Genomic DNA, 24382 nt, shown 5'->3' with positions numbered 1-24382 from the left:
TTTAAAACAAGCAGCTTTGCAGAAATTCCACATTGCTGCTTCGAGCAGACAGCATAGAAACACCATGAGGAGTCTCTGGGCAGATAGCTCGTTAACGTTTTATATCCTGTGCATTGCATACAAGGTGAGAAAACCAATTTGTAGTCCTGTTTTGCACGTTTGTAGATATACTTAAGCAGGTACATTATTAAAGAGAACGTAACTATTTAAGCTATTGCCCCACGCGAACAGATTCTCAGTGAAGTAAATGCAATCGTTTTACTTATGGTAGATGTCAAAGATTTGTATTTTTTCAAGGGGCCGTATCCAGCGGAATTATGCATTTTTACAATAACAGTGACTTCTAGCGCAACAAAGGAAAATTCATATATCAATCTGGTTTACTGAATTGGCTTTAATTTCATTTTTTTCGCCTGTTTCCCTGATTTACATTGTAATTCAGGCTACAATCATGAAATACACAATTTCGGGAAATATGGATCTGAAATAGGAACAAGACGTGCTCCATTCTCCCCATTTTCTCACTTTGACACTCTGGCTTTTGCTCACCTCACAACTGTACTACCTGTATGTGTTTTCCAATTGTCCGCCGTTTTTAGTGTCCATGACACGTGCTTCCTCGGTGATAATATTTTGATGACTGCCATCTTCTCCCTCAGGTTGGTGCCCAGCTCTGCCCTTACCCCTGTCGCTGTCCCCCGACTGTACCCCGCTGCGCTCCGGGAGCCCCTCTGGTTGTGGATGCTTGCGGCTGCTGCCGGGTCTGTGCTAAGCAGTTGGGAGAATATTGCACCGAGCTGGACGTGTGTGATCCCCAGCAGCTACTGTTCTGTGATCACAGCATCAGCTACTCTGGGAGCAGAGGGATATGTACCTGTAAGTTTACTTACCAATTAAAGGTGTGTATATATGGGATAACACATAAGGTTTTGGAAGAAGGCCCTTCGGCCCATTGCATGATATGCTTCAAGAATACCTGCCCCGTGGTCATTCCACACTATGTCCATCTGTTTCTTACACCAACTCAGGCTAATTCTGCAGTGTTTAATAGCGATATATTTGCATTGTACAATACTTAAAATACCTTGCGACCTTTTCATGTCAGTCAGGTGTTTTCAGTCACATTTAATGATGGTGTTGGTGCTTTGAGATCCACCAGTAGACACAGTTTAGTCTTTTTATATCACCCATCCATCAAATTGATTTGAGCAACAAGTGTGAGGAGGTGTGTCTCTTTGGGTTGAAGCGGCTCCAAGAGGACATTCCTGGCAATGGGAGATCAGAAACATGCCAACTCTCTGTGGTTGATTCAGTCATCCTGTCTTGGGTGGAGGAAGGGATTGGCAGCTGGTGGATGGGTTGGAATGGGAAATGCAGCCGGTGAAGAGATTGAGTGTAATCCATGTTTTACTGCACATTGGAGGGATGCCTGGTTCCGGAACAGGGAGAAAAAGAGTTCAAATAATGGACCAAATTTTCACAACCCTGTGGAGGTGGGAATGGGGTTGCAGGGGGAGTTGGGGGAACAGGAAAATAGCAGTGAGCTATGCTGGGACAACTCTCTGAAATGTCCCCATCTCGGGGATGCACCTGGGGGTGGGGGGGAAGAAAGTTAGCCGCCCACTACCAAAGTGGTGGTCAGCTCATTACACCACCTGAGGGCCCAATCAGGGGCATTTTTTGATGGAAAGGGATCTTCCCTCTGTTGGGACTGCCTTCCCCCCACCCCCCACCCTGTGTGCCAGCTCTCTAGAGGTGACCTCCCGGCAGAAGGCCGTGGATGTGGAGCCTCCATGTCCCAATAAACTGACCAAATGCTGCTACTGTGGCCAAAAGAAGTTCTGTGGATTCTCCTCCACACTGATGGCCCAGCCTGCTGTGGGCTTTCTCAGTGTAACACTTGCAGAAGGCATCAGAGAGCACATCCACATTGATGTGTACTCACACTTCCCTACCTGCCTCAGCAGCACCCAACTCTCCTGGTGGGGCTGCCATTTGGAAATCTATACAAGCCCTATGATTGGGCTTCCTGCTTCCCTTTCCACCGACCTTATTGTATAGGGCTCTTGGAGATGGCTTTCTAATTGGCCACCTCTGCGAAGATCGCTCCCAATGTCCTACCATGGCCACTTCCAGGTCCCTAACCCGGAATTGAGACAAACATCAGGATCATGGCTCAACCGGGAAAATCCAGCCCAATGTGTCATAGGTCATGATCACATTTCTGAAGAGAATAAAGAAATTTGTTAAAATTGTCACCCAATCTGTGCTTGGCTTTTCCAATATGGGCTGCAACACAAAGCACATTAAGACAAATGTTGAATATGTTTGTTTACTAACGTGTACACAGGTAGGATAATTCTCTAGGATAACAAACAATTACTGTCAGTACTTGGCATGATTGAAAAAGACAATGGCTGCAAAATTGGACTCTGTATCACCATTGGTGCTGATGATGCAGAAGGTCCGAAGGCTGAATGTGGCACGGGGCCATGCTTTTAGTCACTTACAGTGGGGAGCGGAGCCCGGGGGTATCGGGGGTAGGGTGAGGAGTGTCAGAGGGGTTGTGTTGGGGGAAGCAGTGTGGGTGCAGGGGTGACCTAAATAAATCAGTGCAAATGCCAGTGTTAAGTACAGGGCGATCAACCCAAGTTTACACACTGTCTGGTCCTGGGAGGACCATAATGTGGGCTTCCCTGAAGCCCATTCTGGTGAACCACAACTTCAGAATTTGAGTGCAAGTTGGCTCCCCGGAAAATGTGGTTCTGTCATGGTCCTCAGCAGCGGCAAACATCTCAGCGTTCACCGCTTTTGGGACCACAAGATCCAATGTCAGTGAGCCTGCATGGCAACACACATGGATCTCACAACCTCTGTCTGAGCTTCCCCTGCAGCACTGAGACTTTGGGTGGATTCTGCCTGTCCAGCAATAGAAGCTGAGACAGCAGCCATCAGATGCTGTATCACATCTGGGCCCAAAAGTGCTGCCATGGAATTGGCCACTGCGTCACACTGGAAAGGATGGGCTCCAAGTTCTGTGCAATGCCCAGTCCCCTGTGGAAGCTGGATTCCTCTATACTCCTTGACAGTGACGAGTGGCTGCCTGGCAGGTCTGCCAATATACCCAAGCATCTTGGTATGTTTGCTCATCAATTTTATTCTATATGCTGCCCCATTGGCGTGCTCATCTGAGTTACCTGCAACAGAACTTGCCTGTGACCTTGACCTCCAGGGAGCTGGCAGATGAGCCACCCTTTCTGTTTGGCGTGCCACCAGCCAACTTATGCCCAATGACTCACTGTGAGCAGATCCTGACTCTATACAAGCCTCTAAAGTTTGCACAGTGCCTGCATCTGAGCTGTTGGCTTTGAGCGTCAGGCCAAGTGACTTCTTTCTCCCCATAGCTCTGGTACTTTCTCTTTGGCTGGGATTTTTCGACCCCACCATGGCAGGACCTGCCTCTGGAAGTTCAGCAGTCCAGCCAAAAGTCCATTGACTTTCGACGGGAGCGGATGGTCCCGGTGGCAGGTGGAGCCAGAAAGTCCCACCCTTTCTCTTTCTCTTCCTCATGAGGTTACTGTGACTGACCAGGTGGCAACTCCTGTATATCCAAAAGCATAAAATCAGAATAGAAGGTTGGGGTGAGGGAAGGTGAGGTGTAAAGCAAGAGCTCCATAGTCAGAGCAGCTGCATCTTGCAACTCATGCCATATAGCGGAATGTGAGTGAGACGGGAGTTAAGATGGGGCTTAAGGCAGTAACGTAACACCATCCTGAATGCTTTTGGCCATACCACATGTTACAACAACTTATTACATTAATGGTGCTCTACAAGTGTAACATGTCCCAAGGTACTTCATAGAGCACAATAAAACAAAATATGACACCAAGCCACATAAGGAGATATTAGGTTATATGGCCAAAAGCTTGGTCAAAAAGTTAGATTTTAAAGAGTGTCTTAAAGGAGGAAAGTGAAGTAGAGAGGCAGAGAGGTGTAGGGAAGGTGCTTCAAAGCTTAGGGCCTAGGCAATTGAAGGCACGGTCACCACTGGTCCAGCAATTACAGTCAGGAATGCTCAAGAGGCCAGAATTAGATAAGAGCAGATATCTCAGAAGGTTGTAGGTGCTGGAAGAGATTACAGAGATAGGGAGGGGTAAGACCATGGAGGGATTTGAAAACAAAGATGGTAATTTTAAAATCAAGGTGTTGCTTGATCAGGTTTCAATATAGGTCAGCAAGCACAGGGGTGATAGGTGAATGGAACTTTGTGCGAGTTAGAACATGGGCAGCAGAGTTTTGAATGACCTCAAGTTTATGGAGGGTAAAGAAAGTAAGACTTTTATATAGTGCCTTCAAGATCACTGGCTGTCTCAAAGTGCTTTACAACTTATGAAGCACTTTTGAAGTGTGGTCACTGTTGTTATATAGGAAACACGGCAGCTAATTTGCACACAGCAAACTTATACAATGAGTAATGTGATAAGGATCAGATAATCTGTTTTTGGGTATTGATTGAAGGATAAATATTGACCAGGACACTGGAGATAACTCAGCTGGTCTTCTCCAAAATAATTTTGTGAGATCTTTTACGCTCACCTGAGAGGGCAGACAGGGCCTCGGTTTTAATGTCTTATCTAAACAATGGCACGTCTGCCATTGCAGTATTCCCTCAGTCCTACATCATGATAGCAGCCCTGATACCTATGTTCAAGTCTTGAAGTGGGGTTTGAACCCACAACTCTCTGACTCAGGTGAGAGTGGAACTAACTAAGCCTCTAACATGGGCAACCAGCTAGTAGTGCGTTGGGAGAGCCAAGTGTTGAGGTAACAAAGGCAGGAAGACGGTTTCAGGAGCATATGAGCTGAGACAGGGGAGGAGTTGGGCAATGTTACAGAGATAGAATTAAGTGGTCTTTGTGATGATGTGGATATGTGGTCAGAAAATTATCTTAGGATCAAATATGACACCAATGTTGTGAGCAGCCTGGTTTAGTCTCAGACAGTTGTTAGGATTGACTTTGTGCAGCTGATCCCATGATGTGGAGCTCAGGGGGATGAAGGCATGTCTGGCCACGGTGGGTTTTCTGCTGCTCCCTTGCATTTCTTGCTATCCTGTTCTGCAATAGTTATGGAAAAATATTAGTGATTGTGTTGCACTGTGTTTGGGTGATCTGCCTGCCAATGATGAATAGCTGGAGGTATTTGGAGGCAACGAGTGGTGGATATGAGGCTGACATCATTGGAAGATATGCGAGGATGAGGTGAAGTATCTAAGTATTAAAGTGTGAGTCCTGAGTGCTAGGGACTGCTGCTGGGTGAATGATAGGGATGTGGTGCATTGAGTAGAGTGAGAGATTGGTGCAGTGGTGGATATGGGATGTCTTGTGAAGATACATTCATCGAATTTAATCATGCACATCAGGTCATTAAGTGTCTTCTGGCACTGCTGCCATTGACCTCTCTGGCCACCTGCTCCCATTTCCTTCATATTGTAGTCCATTTGGGTCTCATTGGTCCCCTGCAGAAACATGACATTTCTGCTCTACGACTAAGGCCTCTAGTCATGTATCTGTGAACCGTGTTATCTTCTATATTCCCAGACGCTCCATTTCCATTCTCTCGAATTGCAGCAGTGCCTGTCAGCAGTAGCTTTCCTGTAAGAGAGCTGGAGGCTATATAGAACACGTGTGCTAGTATTGCACTCTGTTAAACCTCCCTGTCATGTGTGCGGGTGGCCATCAGCACAAGAAAACATGGAATTGAGGAGGCAGCTGACTTAACAGGAGCAAACATGGACAAAATATGAATTGTACCCCCCCTCCCCCACTGGCCTGAAAATGGGCCTGAATGAATTTTTTTTAGGTCAATTGGATTTTAAATGTTCATCTACTTATCTAATCCGAGATCAGCCTTCATACATTGTGGTGTCTGTCTCAATCCACCAACAGCCTTCACTGTCTGACCCAACCAAATATTCACTGAGTTTACAATTCAGTGCTGGATTTTACATCAGTCTTTTCTCATTTAGAAGAATTTTTAATTAAAAAATCACTTTATTCTCGGAGAATCTTGCTGCCTATTTTTTAAAACACAAGGTAAGGTTTACTATTTTTCTGACTGCATGGGTATTTGATCTGGAATTTCCATGAAATACCAGAATCATCATGGATCTGGAAATACTACAATTTTTCATTCATAAACCTGGTGTAAGAATTAAGGCTTTGTTTCATTGTCAGTGAACTTATTTAAATCAGCTCTCCCACCATAATTCTGTTTGCTTCTGTGTGCACTGATACATAGCAACAAAAGTTCAAATTACCATCAGAACGTTATTAATTTGTTTAGTGCATGTTTTAATTATAGTGCAGCTATTTTTAACTAAACCTCTCTACACATGACACTTTACAAAAACAGTTGGTATTTATTTTGCATCTTTAACATAATAACATGTCCCAGGGCACTTTGCATTAGTGTATCAATCAAAATTTTACACCAAACCACATAAGGAAATTTTAAGGGAGTTAACCAAAAGCTTTGTCAAAGAGATAGGTTTTAAGGAGCATTTTAAGTGGCGGGGGGGACATAATTTGGGCGGGGTGGGGGGGGGCGGTGGGGGGGCTGCGGGCCTTGGCATCTAAAGGAACAGCCACCAATGACTGTGAAGCAGTTTGGAATGTCCAGAGATCATGAAAAACGCTATAAAAATGCAAATTTTTTCTTTCTGGTACAAAAGCACTATGATTATGCACAAAATTGAATCATCAGTGCATTCTTCTGTGCACAAATTTACAGATATGCAAGCATTAAATGAGGGTTTTGCCCTTGCTATGGCCCAGGTTCTGTGGTCAGTGGAGAACAAGCGACTCTTTCCATTCATTTTAAGTGGTAACTTATGGTCATCAAATGTAAAACAGCGTGGTTCCCTCTGCAGGAGATGCGGGACCCGGTAAACAAGGCAACCAACAACGTGTCTTCTCAACCAATCAAAATAAAGAATCCTCACTGTGACACATAGGCCTGATTTTAGGTAATTCAAAATCCACCTACTTGCAGAGAGTTAAAATGGGCCCACAGAATCTGAACCAAGAAGTATAGGTGAGAATATTTAATTAATGTCAAATAATCCGCAGAATGTAAAAAGAGAGAACGAATGATGGGATTAAGAGAGAGAGAGAAAAAGACAGAAAGAAAAAGCAAAAAGAATTATTTTATTTTAAATTTTTTTTAATCTCCAAAAATAATTAAGATCTGAAGGAATGAAGCTGCACACTTATAGAAGTAAATTTTCAGTGCTAAGAGGTTGTTTGTCAATAATTACTTAACAAGCTGTTAAAATACACTTGGGGTAAGATTTTTCAGTCGGCATGCAGGGGTGGGCCCGAAACGCCGACACGTAAAATCACGCGCGATGACATTGAGCGTGCGTCCCGTCATCATCGTGCAGTCCCACGATATTTCATTCAGCGGGTGTGTGCCAATATGTAAATGGCCTATTAAGAAAGTAATTAATGTAATTGTTAATGCTGCCCGTCCAACCTTAAAGTTCGACAGGCAGGTGAAAAGGCCAAGTGACCTTCGCGTTTTTTAGGAAACCTCATCCACGAGCGGGATGAGGTTTCCTAAAGCTTTTATTAAATAAATAAAAAAAATTTCCTAAATATAAAAACATGTCCCACCTCATGTGACACAGTCACATGAGGAGACATGTTTAAATAAATTTTAAACCATTTATTTAATTATTTCAATATCGATTCAATCTCCCTGAGGCAGCTCCCTGCCTCGGGGAGATTGAAATGCTTTTTTGCACGCATGCATGAAAGAACGCTGGCCCCGATTCTCCCTCCTTCCCCCGCCCACACAGGTAGCGCCGAGTGCTACGGCTCGCGTATTATGCTGGGCGGGCCTTAATTGGCCCGCCCTCGTAGAATGGCGGCACGGAGTTGATCGTGGGCGGTGATCGGCTCTGCAACCACCCCGCCTGCTCCCTCTGAACCCGCCTGCTGCCTGAAAAATTCAGGCCTTGCACATGAATGGATAGGCCCTGGCTTTTTGGGCATGCGTAATGGATATCCAGTGGGTAAGTACTATAAATTCATGTCCTTTCATTTATTTTAATGCCAAATCTCTCGGCAAGATACCAATATATGAAGCTTCTGGAGAAGCAGAGAAATCTGACAGCAATTTTCAGATTTCTGCTTTTCATTGCTCATGTGCAGGTGCCAGAAGTTGCTGTCTTAGTTACTCCATGATGACAAGGAACACTGACGGTCTCACTGTTTTCTTGCTGCAAAATCCAGACCAATATCCTGTCAAAAACAATTAAGAAATATAATGGCCCTGGTTCTACAGTAAGTATAATTTTGTAGCTATCAACACCACAGTTATTAAAGAGTAATTTAGACAGCAGTTAACAGAAAACACATCTGGAAAGCTGTTCTCTTTGTTGGCCTGTTCCTCCAGAAACTCTTTCGAGTTATCAACAGTCACAGATTGCAACTCTTTCAAGTACAATCACAGTTCTTGGTTTCCAGGAGTGGGACATGAACCCACAACCCTTTGATTCAAAGGCGAGGGTGCTATGGACTGAGCCACAGCTGACACCTCCTGTTCCTCCAGAAGCTGCAGGTCTAATTGTACCTTACCAAGAGGCTCGTTATTAAAACACAGGGATTGCACAAAGTTGCATTAGCTACCCACTAGATCCTCAGTAAACCCACCAAAAAAAAAGGGTTTTTTTCATTTGAGTGTTAATTGAAATTTAATGGCATGATAGGTTTTCATCATTACCAAACAATCTCTCTGGCACTGAAGGCTAATTTTCACAACTGTGTCGTCTCATTCCTTCAGGTCTTAATTACTGTTGAAGATCTTTTAAAAATTATGTTTTAAAAAACTTTTTATTTCAGTATCTTTTTATCTCCCTCTCTCTTCATCCCTCTATTTCACTTTTCATATATGATTTATCATTGAGTCAAATAGTCTAACATCCACTTCTTGGTTGAACTCTTCCTGCATGTCTCAATCTGATTTGTTGAGTAATCTTCAATTGATTGGTTAATGAAATACATGGTGCTTGTCTTGTTCACACCGGTTGCAGGTCTTCTTTAAATGGTGCTGCACTATTTTGACTCCCTAATCAGTGCAAGTGCAAAAACCTATTCAAGCTCTGTAGGCAAGCGTATGTGTAATGGACATCATTGGTGACCACAAATTCCTTGCCATTATGTATTCAATTATAATATAACTTAGTAATACGGACCACATATTATTATATTTTTGAACATATTGAACTGTATTATGGTGAAGTTCAATGTAAATGAGATATGAATTATGAACATCTTTAAATTGTGTCTAGCACTTGAAGCTGGAACATGCGAATTCAATGGCCTGATCTATAAGGATGGTGATGTATTCCAGCCCAGTTGTAAATATCATTGTCGGTGCTCAGATGGAGGAATTGGTTGCATCCCTCGCTGTAGTGAAGATGTCCGTCTGCCTGGTCCAGACTGCCCTTACCCAAAACGTGTCGAGATCCCAGGGGAATGCTGTCCTCGATGGATATGTGAGAAGCAAGACAGTGGTATCTTTGGCAATACCTTGGCAGGTAATTATTCAGAGTTCTTCAGCAAATAATATCCTTGGTTTACATTTCAACCCTCATGTGTTACAGGAACAGTGGAAGCGGGTTACAGTGATTGATTTGATTGGCAGCCCAAATGATCAGTATAGGCATGCTTTATGTGTTCTGAACTGCTGAGTTTGAAACCATACTTAGCTAGTTCAGTATATCATTTAAGTATCTTTATAATACAAAATAATCAAATGGATAGCCTTGAATGATAGCCAATATTTTACCCATCTTTAACATGTAGAGCAAGATGAAACCATTTTGATTGAATTAGGATTGATACTAATCTACATAATTGATAATAAAGGCAAATGCCTGTCCAGGTTTGCAGCGGATGTACTACCCCTTCCTTGTTTATTAAATATTTAGTTGCTGATTCTTCCATATAGCACAAACATTATAGTAACAACCTTCACTTATATAGCAATTCTTAATAAAAAGAAGCAGAGCAAGGAGTTTCATATCGGCGTAATCAGACAAAAATGAATATTGAACCCAAGTAGGAGCTATTTGGAAGTGTGCTCAAAAATTTGGCTACAGCTTCTAAAGGGGGCCTTAGAAGATTAGGTGCTCAGGATTTATGGCTTTAAGGAGAAAATTAGAATGTTGTACTTAAACATCTCCAAGCAGCAAAAAGGGAGGGAGTTAATATACAGAGAAACAAAAGGTTTTAGGGGTAGAGCGGAGGTGAACGTAAGGTTGGAGGAAGTTAGGGGATAGATATGCTGGCAGATGATTTTGCCAAGAAGTAGCGTGTAGATGTGGAAGATGAGGAGACCAAGGACACATTCTTCGTGGATTTGAGGTAACGACTCAAGGGCAGGAAGAGAAGCCATGGTCTGGCTGTAATCGGAAAGGGGTAAATGGGACTGAATTAAATCATCAGCACATTGGAAACCCATATCCCTTTGTCAGGGGGCTAAGACCTCACTCTATATTTTTATAAAATATGTATATATCATCATGGCTGATCCATAAAATTTTAAAAACTGAACAAAGGCTTTAAAAAATGATTGAAGCCATGGCTGGCTATGACTCAAACAAAAGGGATGTGAACATTGCTGGCAAGGCCAACATTTGTTGCCCATCCCGAATTGCCCTTGAACTGAGTGGCTTGCTAGGCCATTTCATAGGGCAGTTAAGAGTCAACCACATTGCTGAGGGTCTGGAGTCACATGTAGGTCAGACCGAGTAAAGATGGCAGATTTCCCTCCCTAAAGGACATTAGTGAACCAGGTGGGTTTTTACAACAATCAATAATAGTTTCATGATCACCATTACTGAGACTAGCTTTCAATTCTAGATTTAATAATTGAATTTAAATTCCACCAGCTGCCTTGGAGCCCCTGTCCTTAGAACATTAACCTGGGCCTCTGGTGACTAGTTCAGTGACATTACCACTACACCACCATCTCCCCCATTGAGAGAAGCTGAAACCTGATTATCTCTGAAAAAGATAATGAATGACACCTGTGACTGCAGACAGAGATTAAATTCGAAGGGAATAATACAAGGGCCATCTACATTTTCTAGGCCAGGCCTGGCCAATGGATGCAACCAATCTGATAGGACATAGGATCCTGAAATCTCTTTTGAAATTCTTAATGATTGGAACATTAACAATCTCAAGAATCCAGACAAAAGAATATACATCCTTTTCCAAGCCAAAGTGGAGAAGTGGGAGTCATGTCACATGACCCCTCCTAGCTGGGAGAACCAGTTACCCTGTCTTGCTGTGCTGCCAATCAGTCTGCCATCTTCCATCTAGTAAGCAGCAGTTCAGAACCAGAGCTCTGTCCAGGTTTAAATGCCTGGCTCCACCTATGCTGTTTCTGCTAGAACTTCTGAACTTCTGTACCAGTGCTTACAAGACTAATTCATCTGTACGTGTCCATCTTATTATGGAAGTCATCTGTACTGGAAAAGTGGCGTATCCAGCATCAGTCTTCAACCTGCTGACTCTGTGAAAGAATACACCATTGGACTTTGGATTCTGGATTCTAGACTCATGTGAAACAATAATTCTTTATTCTGTGGTTTATGCCCTGTAAATCATTTTCTTTCTCAATTCCCCCCTTTTATTCTATGAGTGAAAAAGGACCCCGCCTCTTGTGTTTGAGTGTGTATGAATAAACTACCTCTCTGAAATTACACTACCTTGAGTTTGCTGTGGTGTTGTTCATGGAAATTGATCATACCAAAATTGAGGGGTTGGGAAAATACGCCATAATTTATAAAGGGGGAAATCTTTCTGTTTACGGATGGGTGGTGAGAAGAGAATTCAGGGCTATTTAGATTAACACCCCCAACTCCTGTTAACAAGTTCTACCTGTAGCATACCCAAAGGTGACCACTTACACTATGGTAGACAGCAGGCTGTCGGACATGCTGGAATGGAACTGCTGTATTGTCTTGGACATGCTGTGGCAACTCCCAGGCTGGCTTTTCAGTTCTGTTGACAACTCCTTGGTGCAGGCCAAAGACTCTTCTACAGTAGGCTGTGCCTCTGAGATTTGTATCTTGATCTTCTAGAGCAGTGCTAGGACCTGGGTTTGCCCTCTGCAAAGCCAGGTCCTGGGCTTCCCTTTCGAGCGTTTCCTGCTCCTGAGAAAAGAAATTTGATAAAGTGCCGCACAACAGACTTCTGAGTAAAGTAAGAGCTCATGGAATAGTAGCAACATGGATACAAAATTGGCCGGGTGACAGCTAACAGAGAGTGGTAGTTAACGGTTGTTTTTCAGACTGGAGGAAGGTTTAAAGTGGAGTTCCGCAGGGTTCAGTGTTAGAACCCCTGCTGCCCCTGGTATATATTAATGACCTATATCTTGGTGTACAGGGCACAACTTTAAAGTTTGTGGACGATACAAAACTTGGAAGTATGCCTTTATTGCGAACTATGAGAAGGATGATGTAGAAGTCGAAAAGGACATAAACAGGTTGGCGGAATGGGCAGACAAGTGGCAGATGAAATTTAATGCAGAGAAGTGTGAAGTGATTCATTTTGGGAGAAAGGATGTGGAGAGGCAATATAAAATAAAGGGTACAATTCTAAAGGGAGTGCAGAAACAGTGAGACTTGTTGTATATGTGCATAAATCATTGAAGGTGACAGGACAGGTAAGGGAGTGATTAATAAAGAAAACAACATCCTAGACTTTATGAATAGGGGCATAGAATACAAAAGCAAGGACATTATGTTAAACCTGTATAAAACACTGGTCCGGCCTCAACTAGAGTATTGCATCCAGTTCGGGGTACCATACTTCAGGAAGGATGTGAAGGCATTAGAGAGGGTGCAGAAAAGATTCACGAGAATGGCTCCAGAGGTGAGAAACTTCAGTTATGTGGATAGATTGAAGAAGTTGGGACTGTTTTCTTTGGAGAAGGGAATGTTGAGAAGAGATTTGATAGAGGTATTCAAAATCATGAGGGGTCTGGACAAAATAGATAGTGAGAAACTGTTTCCAATGATAAAAGGATCAAGAACCAGAGGGCACAAATTTAAGGTAATTGACAAAAGAAGCAATGGCGACACGAGGAAAATCTTTTTTATGAAGCGTGTGGTTAGGGTTTGGAATGCGCTGCCTGACAATGTGGCGGAGGCAGGGTAAATCGAGGCTTTCAAGACCGAATTGGATTATTATCTGAAAAAGAAGAATGTGCAGGGTTACGCGGAGAAGGCAGGGGAGTGGCTCTAGGTGAATTGCCCCTTCAGAGAGCCAGCACTGACATGATGGGTGAATGCCCATCATTTGTGCTGTAACCATCCTATAATTCTGTGATTATTAGTGTTGTACGAATCATCCTGTGCATCTGCCTCTACCCAACTCTCAATTCCAACTGAGGTGCCATTCTCTCCGAGTTGGAGAAGATTGCGCAAGTAACAGTACTTCTTTGGGAGGATTGTTTTTCTCCAAATCTTGAGCTTTCTGTTGTGTAGAATGAAGAGAACATGTAGATAGGGAAAAGGAGCAAGGGTTACTGTAGGTTGATAATCTTCAACAGCTTTGTGAACTATCAATACTGAAGTGCCACACAATTTACATTCAGGATTATGAGAGGAAATAGAGTGATGGCATTAAGAAAGGCAGGTACCTTGTATGGGCTTGTGTCATCGTTGCCTTCATCAATGCATTTATCAGCTCATTAGCCCAATGCTACATAGCTTTCTCCTGCATCTGACTTAGTATGTGCCTGGGTGCAGGCAATAATCTCTTCCCCTAATTCTCTTCAGATCCTCTCCCTATTACACATCATCCTGCATCTGCTTTTGCAATAGAGTTGAAGAAAATGAGTATTTTTTGATACCTGTTATCCAGCTGTGTGTGCATTCATCACTTTCATCTGGAGGACATGCAGAGAAGGGGAAGCAACAAGATTGTAAAAGCTGAGGGGTGACTCCAATAAGAAAAGATAGCAACAAGAATGAAAGACCTTCAAGTGAATTCAGGACTACTCTTTGTGACTGTTGAGGGCATATGCAGCAGATGAGTGGATATATGTAAGAAGAAGGTTGTAGCCTTGACCAACTGTCATTGGAGAAAAAACAGTCGGAGTAAAGAGAAAGAAGAGTGAAGTGTTTGTATGTGGAGAGGGCGGGAGGGTGAGTTAGGATGGCCAAAGACCACCATGGAAAGTTGTAACCTCAGGTTGAAAAATTGAACATGACATGCTATTAGTAAAGAAAAGTGAGAGAGGGAAACAAGTGAATCATAGACCAGTTAGCCTAACATCTGTTGTCAGGAAATTGCCAGAGTCTACAATTAAGGACAGGGTGACTGAATATCTTGAAAATTTCAGTTGATCAGAGAGAGTCAGCATGAATTTGTAAAGGGTAGGTCATGCCTGACAAACCTGATGGAATGTTTTGAAATGGTAACTAAAGTAATGGACAGGGGAGTTTTTTATTCATTCATGGGATGTGATCGTTGCTGGCAAGGCAAGCATTTATTGCCATACCGAATTGCCCTTGAGAAGATGTTGATGAGCTCATGGATGTTATTTATTTGGACTTCCAGAAGACATTTGATAATGCCTCTCATAAGAGATTGTTAGCTAATATTGAATTAATATCAGCAGAGAAAAAGTGTTGAAGAAACATAAGGGACTAAAATTCGGCAAATCCACAGGACCTGATGGTCTATAACCCTTGGGTTCTAAAAGAGGTAGTGGCAGAGATACTGGATGAGCTGGTTATGGTTTTCCTAAGTTCCCCAGATTCTAAGATGGTGCTAGTGGATTGGAAGTTGGCAAATGTAACATCACTATTTAAGAAAGAAGGGAGAGAGAAAATGAGGAACCACAGGCCACTCAGCATGACAACAGTCGTCGGGAAAATGCTGAAATCTATTACTGAGGAAGTCTTAATAATGTACTTAGAAAATCAAAGCATGATAAACCCAAACTCAACCTAAAACTGGTTTTATGAAAGGGAAATCATGTTTGACAATTTTGGTTTTTTTGAGTGCGTAACTAGGAGGGTAGATAAAGGAGAACCAGTAGATGTAGCATACTTGGATTTCCAAAGGTTTTCAAGATAAGGGTCATAGGGTTGGGGCAATATATTAGCATGGATAGAGGATTGGTTAATTGACAGGAAGCAGAGAGTAGGGATAAACATGGCATTTTTAAGTTGGCAGGCACTTTCTAGTAGAGTGCTGCAAGGAACAGTGCTGGGGCCTCAGCTATTTACAATCTATATTCATGACTTAGACCAAGAGACAGAGAGTAATGTATCTAAGTTTGTTGATGATACAGAGTCAGGTTGGAATGTAAGTTGGGAGGAGGACACAAAGCGCCTGCAAAGAAATATAGGCAGGTTAAGTGGACAAGGTGGCAGATAGAGTATAATGTGGGGAAGTCTGAGGTTATTCACCTTGGCCATAAGAATAGAAAAGCAGAAAGTTTTTTAAAAGGCTTGAAACTTGTAAATGTTGATGTTCAGAGAAACTTGGGTGTACTCATACAAAGAACACAGAAAGTTAGTACGCAGGTGCAACAAACAATTGGGAAGACAAATGGTATATTGGCCTTCATTGCATAGGGTTTGGAGTACAAGAATAAGGAAGCTTCTGTACACTTGTACATGGCTTTGGTAAGACCAGATCATGTGCAGCTTTGGTCTCTATTTTCCAGGAAGGATATACTTGTATTGGAGACGGTACAGCGAAGGCTCACTAGATTGGTACCTGGGATGAGAGGGTTGTGTTATGATGACAGGCTGAGTAATTTGGACCTAAACTCTCTGGAGGTTAGAAGAATGTGAGGTAATCTCAGTGAAATATACAAGATTCTGAAGGGGCTTGACAGGGTAGACACTGGGAGATTGTTTCCCCTGATAGGGGCACAGTCTCAGGATTTGGGGCCGATCATGAAGAGAAATTTCTCCACTCAAAGGGTTGTGAATCTTTGGAATTCTCTATCCCAGAGGGTTGTGGATGCTCTATCATTGAATGTGTTTAATGCTGGGATAGACAGATTTTTGCTTGCTCAAGGAATCAATGGATATGGGGAGCAAGTGGGGAAGTGGAGTTACAGCTGGAGACCAGCCACAATGGCAGAGCAGGCTTGAGGGGCAGCATGTGATCTATTTCTGCTCCTATTTCTTAAGTTCATAAAGGGTAGTTATGAGTTGCATATTGGTCAGATCTGGTAAGGACAGCAGATTTCCATCCGTCAAGGACATTAGCAAATCAGATTTGTCTTTTTATGACAATTCAGAAGCTTTATGGCCACCATTACCCTGGATTTTTATTCACAATTTATTTAATTAACTGAATTTAGATTCCCAGCTACCATGGTGGGATTTGAACTCATGGGCAGAATTTTTCAGTTGGCTTGCGGGGGCGGGCCCGACACGCCGATGTGTAAAATGACGCACGATGACGTTGGGTGTGCATCCTGACGTCATTGCACAGTCCCGCAATATTTCATTCGGCGGGCGCAGGCTGGAGTCGGCTCTGTGCCCGCCGATATATAAACGGCCTATTATGGCCATTAAGAAAGTAACTCGTCATTAGTAACACTGCCCGTCCAACCTTAAGGTTGGCGGGCAGGCGAAAAACCCAAGCAGCCTTCGTGTTCCTTAGGAAGCCTCATCCACGAGCAGATGAGGTTTCCTAAAGCTTTTATTAAATAGATAAAAAAGTTTTCATAAAAATAAAAACATGTCCCATCTCATGTGGCACAGATATTAAAATAATTAAATAATTTAAAAGTTTATTTAAGCATGTCCCCTCATGCTCCGTGCCTCAGGGAGATTGTTGCGCTCTTTTGCTCACATGAAAGAGCGCTGGCCCCGATCCTCCCTCCTCCCCCCACCCCCCGTACGCACAGGTAGCACTGAGCTGGTCATGTATTACGCTGGACGGGCCTTAATTGGTCCGGCCGTGTAAAATGGCGGCACAGAGCCAACTGCGGGCGGCGATCGGCTCTGCGCCCGCCCCCGCCTGTTCCCGCCCAGTCCACCCACCATATGAAAAATTCTGCCCCATGTCTCTGAATCATTAACCCAGTAACGTAACTACTATGTTACCTCACCCATATCTTAGGAGCATTCACCTTTAAATATTGGAGGTCTTGGATCTGGCCTGCAGGCGGCGGAGGTTGAACAGGTTGCCACTTGTTCTGTAGTTCAGCTCCACTCCAGCGGGGAGCTTGCTGAGGGTGAGATGGAGCAATGCGGAAAGGAAGATTGAGAAGAGCGCTGGTGCCTTGCTTGACCCCAGTCCGAATGTGGATTGGGTCTGTGGTGGATGCTTGCATGTCACCGTGGAGCAGGCAGAGGATGGTGGCAAACGTTTGGGGGCAGCTTTTGCAGTTGACAGTGTTGAAGGCTTTTGTGAGGTCACAGAAGGCCACGTACAAGGGCTGGTGCTGTTCCCTGCATTTCTCTTGCAGTTGCTGCGCGGTGAAGATCATGTCCATAGTGCCCCTTAGTGGGCGGAATCCACACTGCAGCTCTGGGAGGAACTCTTCAGCCACAGGGAGAAGACGATTGAGGAGGATTCTTGCGATGACCTTCCCTGTGGCCGACAGGAGGGAGATTCCTCTATAGCCACCGCAGTCGGACTTGTCACCTTTCTTGAAGATGGTCACGATTATGGCGTCTCTGAGATCTCCTGGCATGCTCTCCTCCTTCCAAATATGGGAGATAAGGCCATGTATCTGTGCCAATAGTGCTTCTCCGCTGTGCTTTAGTGCTTCAGCGGAGATTCCATCTAATCCTGATGCCTTGTTGCTCTTTAGCTGTCAAATGGCCTTTTTTACCTCATGCCGGGCTGGGTTTGTGCTGGTGGGTAGTATGCTATAGGATGGAGTCGAGGACACTCGCATTGAAGACAGAGTTGATGTTCAGAAGATCTTCGAAGTGCTCCTTCCAGCGGGTGCTGACTGTCTCTCTGTCCTTGATGAGCACCCCTCCGTTCTTGGCCAGCAGTGGAGTGGGGCCTTGGGCCATAGGTGGTCTTGACTGAGCTAAAGAAACCTTGCATGTCATGGCTGTCGGCTAACTGTTGTATTTCCTGTGCTTTCTCCATCCACCATCTTCCTTAGGTCGCGGGTTTTTTGCTGGACCTCAGCCTTCAGCCATCTGTATAGCTGCTTACAGATCCAAGGTCATCCGGTCCCACATCATTGATCTACAGTGTGCAGGCAATGCCTGTGTCTGTGCACACCCGGAGGCCAAGCTCCAAGTCATCATCAACACCTTCATTGAGGCGTATGAGAGCATGGGCCTTACACTAAACACCCGTAAGACAAAGGTCCTCTACCAACCCGCCTCCTCCATACTGCTCTGCACCGCCCCCCCTGCCCCCGGGTATCAAAATTCACAATGAGGCTTTGGACAACATGGACCACTTTCCATGCCTTGGAAGCCTACTGTCAAAAAGGGCAGATATTGACAATGTGGTTCAACACCGCCTTCAGTGTGCCAGCGCAGTCTTCAGCTGCCTGAGGGAGAGAGTGTTTGAAGACCAGAGCCTCAAACCCGGCACCAAGCTCATTGTCTATGCCCTCCTATATGACTCCGAGACATGGACTATGTACAGCAGGCACCTGAAAACTCTGGAGAAGTACCAGCAGGGCTGCCTCCGCAAGATCCTGCAAATCCATTGGCAAGATAGGCACACCAACATCAGTGTTCTTGCTCAGGCCAACATCCCCAGCATTGAAGCATTGATCACGCTCAATCAGTTCCGCTGGGCGGGTCACATCGTCCGCATACCTGACTCGAAACAAGCGCTCTACTTGAAGCTTCGACATGGCAAGTGAGCCCCAGGAGGGCAGAGGAAATGCTTCAAGGGCACCCTCAAAGCCTCCTTGAAAAAGTGCAACATCCCCAAAGACATCTGGGAATCCCTGGCCCAAGACTGCCTGAAGTGGAGGGAAAGCATCCAGGAAGGAGTTGAACACCTCAAGCCTCATCACCAAGGACTAGCTGAAGCCAGGTGTCAACAGCAAAAGGAGCGCATGGCAACCTGGGCACCCCACCCACCCATTCCCCCTACCACCGTCTGCCCCACCTGTGACAGGGACTGTAGGTCACGCATTGGACTCTTCAGTCAACTGAGAACTAATTTTTAGTGTGGAAGCAAGTCATCCTCGACCCCAAGGGACAGCCTAAGAAGAAGAATTGGAGGTCTGAGTTGAAAATCTCTCCTCTCAATTCTGTTGATATTTCCAATGCTTGGACAGCTAATCACTGATATGCAAGTAAGGCCCAATCATCAAAATTAACCACAAACACTTATTATTTTAGCTTGAACTATATTGTTCATTCACGTGCTGTGGGCATGTCCATGTGAGTTGCTTATCATAGTGAGCATAAATGAAGACAGCCTAAAATAGAACTTTTTTTTGTGTGTAGCTATCATTTAGCCAGTAACACTTAGCAAGTAACATTCCCAGTGCATCAGTGCCAGGAAATGACCATCTCCAATAAGAGAAAGTCTAACCACATTCCCTTGACATTCAATGCCATTTCCATTGTTAAATGCCACACCATCAACATCCTGGGGATCACCATGACCAGAAACTTAACTGAAGCAGCCACATAATTGCTGTGGCTCCAAGAGGAGGTCTGAAGCTGGGTATTTTGTGGTGTGTAACTCAGCTGCTGACTTTCCAAAGCCTCTGCACCACCTACAAAGCACATGTCAGCAGTGTGAGGAATACTCTGCACTTGCCTGGATGAGTGCAGCTCCAACAACACTCAACAAGCCCAACACCCTTCAGGATAAAGCAGCCCACTTTATTGGCGCCTCATCTGCCACCTTAAACAATCACTCCCTCTCAGCTTCACAGCAGCAACTCGCCAAGGCATCTTCAGTAGCACTTTCAAAGATCACAGCCCCTATGACACAGAAGGAATAGGACAGCAGGCACATGGGAACACCAACACCTGTAAGTTCCCCACCAAGTCATACACCATCCTGACTTAGAACTATATCGTCATTCCTTCATTGTGGCTGGGTCAAAATCTTGGAACTCCCTCCATAACCGCACCGTAGGTGTACCTTCAGCACACGGACTGCAGCAGCTGAAGAAGGCAGCTTGCTATCACCTTCCCAAGGGCAATTAGGGATGGATAATAAATGCTGACTTGCCAATGATGCCCACGTACCATGAATGAATAATAAAAAAAATTGCTAGCGTTAAAAATTCCGAACAGCATTTTTAATTTATATCCTACAGTGATAATATAATGGGTCCTTAAAGTATTAGACTTAAATATACAGTATTTTTGTTTTTGACAGCCTAAATAAATGAGTTGTTTTTTTCCATTTTATGACTAATTTTGAAAATTATTTTATCTTCAGCATTCAGATCAGAAGTATTCCATGGAGGATATCCCTCTAGTGTGCCTTACAACTGCCCAGAGCAAAGCAGTGAGTGGAGTGCCTGTTCCAGGAGCTGTGGGATAGGGTTGTCTACCCGGATTTCCAACAAGAATCACCATTGTATTTTGGAGACACAAAGCCAACTTTGTATAGTGAGACCATGCCAACAGGACCATGCAAAACAACCTCACATGGTGAATAATAGTAAATCTTTCACTAGCTAGTAATTTATATAGCAAGTTGTTTTTGATGAAACACACTATGATAAGATTAAAAAAGCAAAATTGTATAACCTAAATAAGGGCTATACACTACATTTGTAGTTAAGAGTTTGAATTATTGCTATAATACTCCATGTAAACTGCTTATATGCATTGAATGAGAACCCTTATACCGAAAGAGAGGGAAAATAGAAAGCTGAGTATTTGCTACATAAACAAAGGGTTCAGCCAAAAACATAAACAGGAGTTTATGTAGTTATTGGAAACTACAAGATATGTGTTTGTGTGAGTATCAAATGAAGTACACTGGCTCATCTGTGATAGCCCTATTCCAGTATTCCAATTCCCTATTCCTGCGTTTTATGGTAAAAATAATGGAGAGGTTATCAGAGCCCACCATTATTAAATAGCAAACCAGAAAGCAACTTTTCGGAACTGCACATGGTGCAGTTAAACCAGAAAATCAGGATGTTGTTGTCTCAATTGCCCTTCTCCTCCAGAAGCTGTGCAATAACAAGATCTGACTGAGAGACTTGGCATTGAAATACATGGAAGGGCATGAAGTTGCTGTATATTATGTCCCAGAAAAGTTAAGGCTTGTCCATTTCAGTCCAAGTGAAATTTTAATGGTGTGGTAGGTTTTAATTGCTGACAAACAACCTCTCTGGCATTGAAAATTTTACAAGTGCTAGGTCTCATTTTTAATTTTTTAATTATTGTTGAGGATTTAAAAGAATTTTTAAAAAATGTTTCCTTGATGCCTCTTTTACCTCTCTCGCAGTCCCATCTTTGTTTCCCTCTCTTTATTTCCCATTCTGCACCTGATTTGACATTGAATTCATTATTCTAACTTCCACTTCCTGGTTAAGACTCTGTAAATCTCAAAAAGATTCCTCAATCTGATTGGTTAAGGGCATACACTGTTGCTTGCCCTGTTCAGATAGGTCCCAGATCCTCTAGAGGGCACGTGCTGTTTTGGATTTCTAATTACTGCAAGTTCCAACATCGACACAACTATTTATGTTTATATGGCACCTTTAGTGTAATAAAACAATTTAAGGCATTTCAAACGAACATTAAAAAGCAAAATTAGACACATGGCCAAAAGCTTGGTCAAAGCAGTAGGTTTTAAGGGGCACCTTAAGGGAAGAAAGAGAAACGGAGAGGTGTAGGGAGGGAATTCCAGAGCTTGGGGTCTAGACAGCTGAAGACACTGCCACCAATGGTGGAACAATTAAAATTGGGGATGCTCAACAGACTAGGATTGGAGGAGTGCAGATGTCTGAGAGTGTTGTTGGGTTAGAAGAGATTACAGAGATGGGGAGGGGCAAGTCCATGGAGGGATTTAAAAAGAAGGATGAGAATTTTAAAATCAAGCCATTGCTAGATCTAGAGCCAATGTAGGTCAGCAAGCACAGGGATGACTAGATTTGAGCAAGGGGCAACAAAGTTTTGGATGATCTCAAGTTTACCGGGGGTAGAATGTGGGAGACCAGCCAGGAGTGCATTGGAATAGTCAAGTCTAGAGGTAACAGAGGCACGAATTAGGGTTTCAGTAGCAGATGAGTTGAGGTTGGGACGAAGTCAAGCAATGTTACAGAGATGGAAATAGATTGGTCTTAGTGATGGCATGGATATACGGTAGGAAACTCATCTCGGGGTCAAATGTGAAACCAAGGTTGCAAATAGTTTATAAAGGCAAAATACTGTGGATGCTGGAAATCTGAAACAAAAACAAAAATTGCTGGAAAAACTCAGCAGGCCTGACAACCTCTGTGGAGAGAAAGTCAGAATTAACGTTTCGAGCCCAAAAACGTTAACTCTGTCTTTTTTTCCACAGATGCTGTCAGACCTGCTGAGATTTTCCAGCATTTTTTGTTTTTGTTGCAAATAGTTTAACTTCAGACTGTTGTCAGGGAGAGGAATGGAGTCGATAGCTCAGGAGTTTGAGTGGGGACCAATGATTTATGTCTTCCTAATATTTAATTGGAAGAAGTTCCTGTTTATCAGGTTGTATGTCCAATAAGCAGTCTGATAATTTAGCAACAATAAAGAAGTCAAAAGAGGTGGTGGTGAGGTGGTGCTGCGCTTTTGGATGATGTCACTGAGGGGCAGCATGCAGAAGATAAATAGGAGGAAGCTAAGTATAGATCCTTGGGGAATAACAAGAGGTGCGGAAGTGGGAAGCCATTGCAAATGAAACACTGGCTACAATTAGATAGATAAGATCAAAACTTGGAGGTGCCATTTCAGAAGCCCATAGAAAACCTGTAATCGTAATGAGTGGCTAGCCCCTTTCATTTGCTGATGACTGTAAAATCCAGGCCTGTATAGCAGTTGGATTGATTTTGTGAAGCTCTGCAGTTTCTCCATTATGTGGAAGATGTTTCGCAGTTATGATCAGTCTCAGTTAAAGTCAATTATAATGATAATTTTGCTGCTTTGAAATTGAGGAAATTACATATATTGGACAAATAATGAACTAAACAAACAAGTGAGATGTATTTTCAAGCCAGCTAATTGCTTTTCACGGCTTATTTTTGTGTTCTGTTTATATCATACGACATGCGTCCTTTTTTCAGAGAAGGAAGATTTGCAGGCCAACAACAAGGGCACCTCAACCAATTCAATTTGAATACAACAACTGCATAAGTGTTGAGGCTTACAGACCCAGATACTGTGGCTCATGCTCTGACGGACGCTGCTGCACTCCACATAAAACCAGAACAGAACTCGTGGAGTTCAAGTGTAAGCATGGCAGAGTTGTGAAACAGCAAATGATGTTCATCATCTCCTGTGCTTGTCATTATAACTGCTCGCATGATTACAAATAAGCTGGAACCCTCTAAGATGCTGCAACACTAAGAGCAGATTATTTCCATACGAGATTGTACAGCGTAAAAAAAAGTGTTGCTAGACTAAAGACTTAAACATGCCAATATTTCTAAATAATTTAGATGGAAACGTCAGGTATGCAACTACTCCTTTTAATATTTGGAGCACCCCTTTAATATTGAGTTTCCAGCACTAAGTAGTATAATCTCACAGCAAAAATAATCAAAGTGAACACTTTCACTAACTACATAGCAGCCACGAATTGCTTTGCAGAAACATTAAAAGTCTATGCCACTAGATTTTGAAGCTACACTGCTCATTGCTGCTGTAATGCATGAAACATATATTGAACCTTCATGAACACCTTGGGTGTTTAACTGACGACCTCAGTTAGACCAATTGAGGATTTAAAGTCCCCACCCTAATAATCATTTTTTGGGCTATAAGCTCCCTCTACAGGATGACAAGGGCTGCACTGTTTGCACAACGTGGGAGATTACAGAAACACTGCCCAGATCTTTAATATAGCAGAATGTGAGTGTAAACACTAGGAAGCATCACAATAGAAGAGACACCAGCTGCAGCATAGTTGAAGATTAGACTATTTATCACAACTCAATCAATAGCAATACAATAATTTATATTTTTAATTAAAAGTGAATACTACTTGCATGACTGTATACCAGCAAAGTTGTAAGAGAATGTATTTTCTCAATCTTTTTGCTTGAGAAATGTATTTTTTATAAATTTCTGTATATATCAGTACACATTAATTAAAAAAACGTGTCACTGTAATAACATGCCTAACAAGTGGTAGGGATTGTTTTAACTTTGTAAATAAAAAGATGTGTACTCATT

General features: G+C 43.2%; 1 protein-coding gene across 1 annotated transcript; it reads left to right on the top strand.

Moving 5' to 3' along the window:
- Positions 1-24382, top strand: LOC144688556 (CCN family member 2-like). The gene is made up of 5 exons (XM_078555283.1): positions 1-124; positions 660-876; positions 9356-9604; positions 20448-20662; positions 23272-24382. The coding sequence occupies exons 1-5, from the start codon at positions 65-67 to the stop codon at positions 23521-23523; spliced, it is 993 nt and encodes a 330-aa protein (XP_078411409.1). The 5' UTR covers positions 1-64; the 3' UTR covers positions 23524-24382.

Source organism: Cetorhinus maximus, chromosome 13 (genome assembly GCF_964194155.1).
Source record: "Cetorhinus maximus chromosome 13, sCetMax3.hap1.1, whole genome shotgun sequence".
NCBI lineage: Eukaryota > Metazoa > Chordata > Chondrichthyes > Lamniformes > Cetorhinidae > Cetorhinus > Cetorhinus maximus.
The sequence above is the reverse complement of the archived record's forward strand: the minus strand, read 5'-3'. Positions and strand labels throughout refer to the sequence as shown.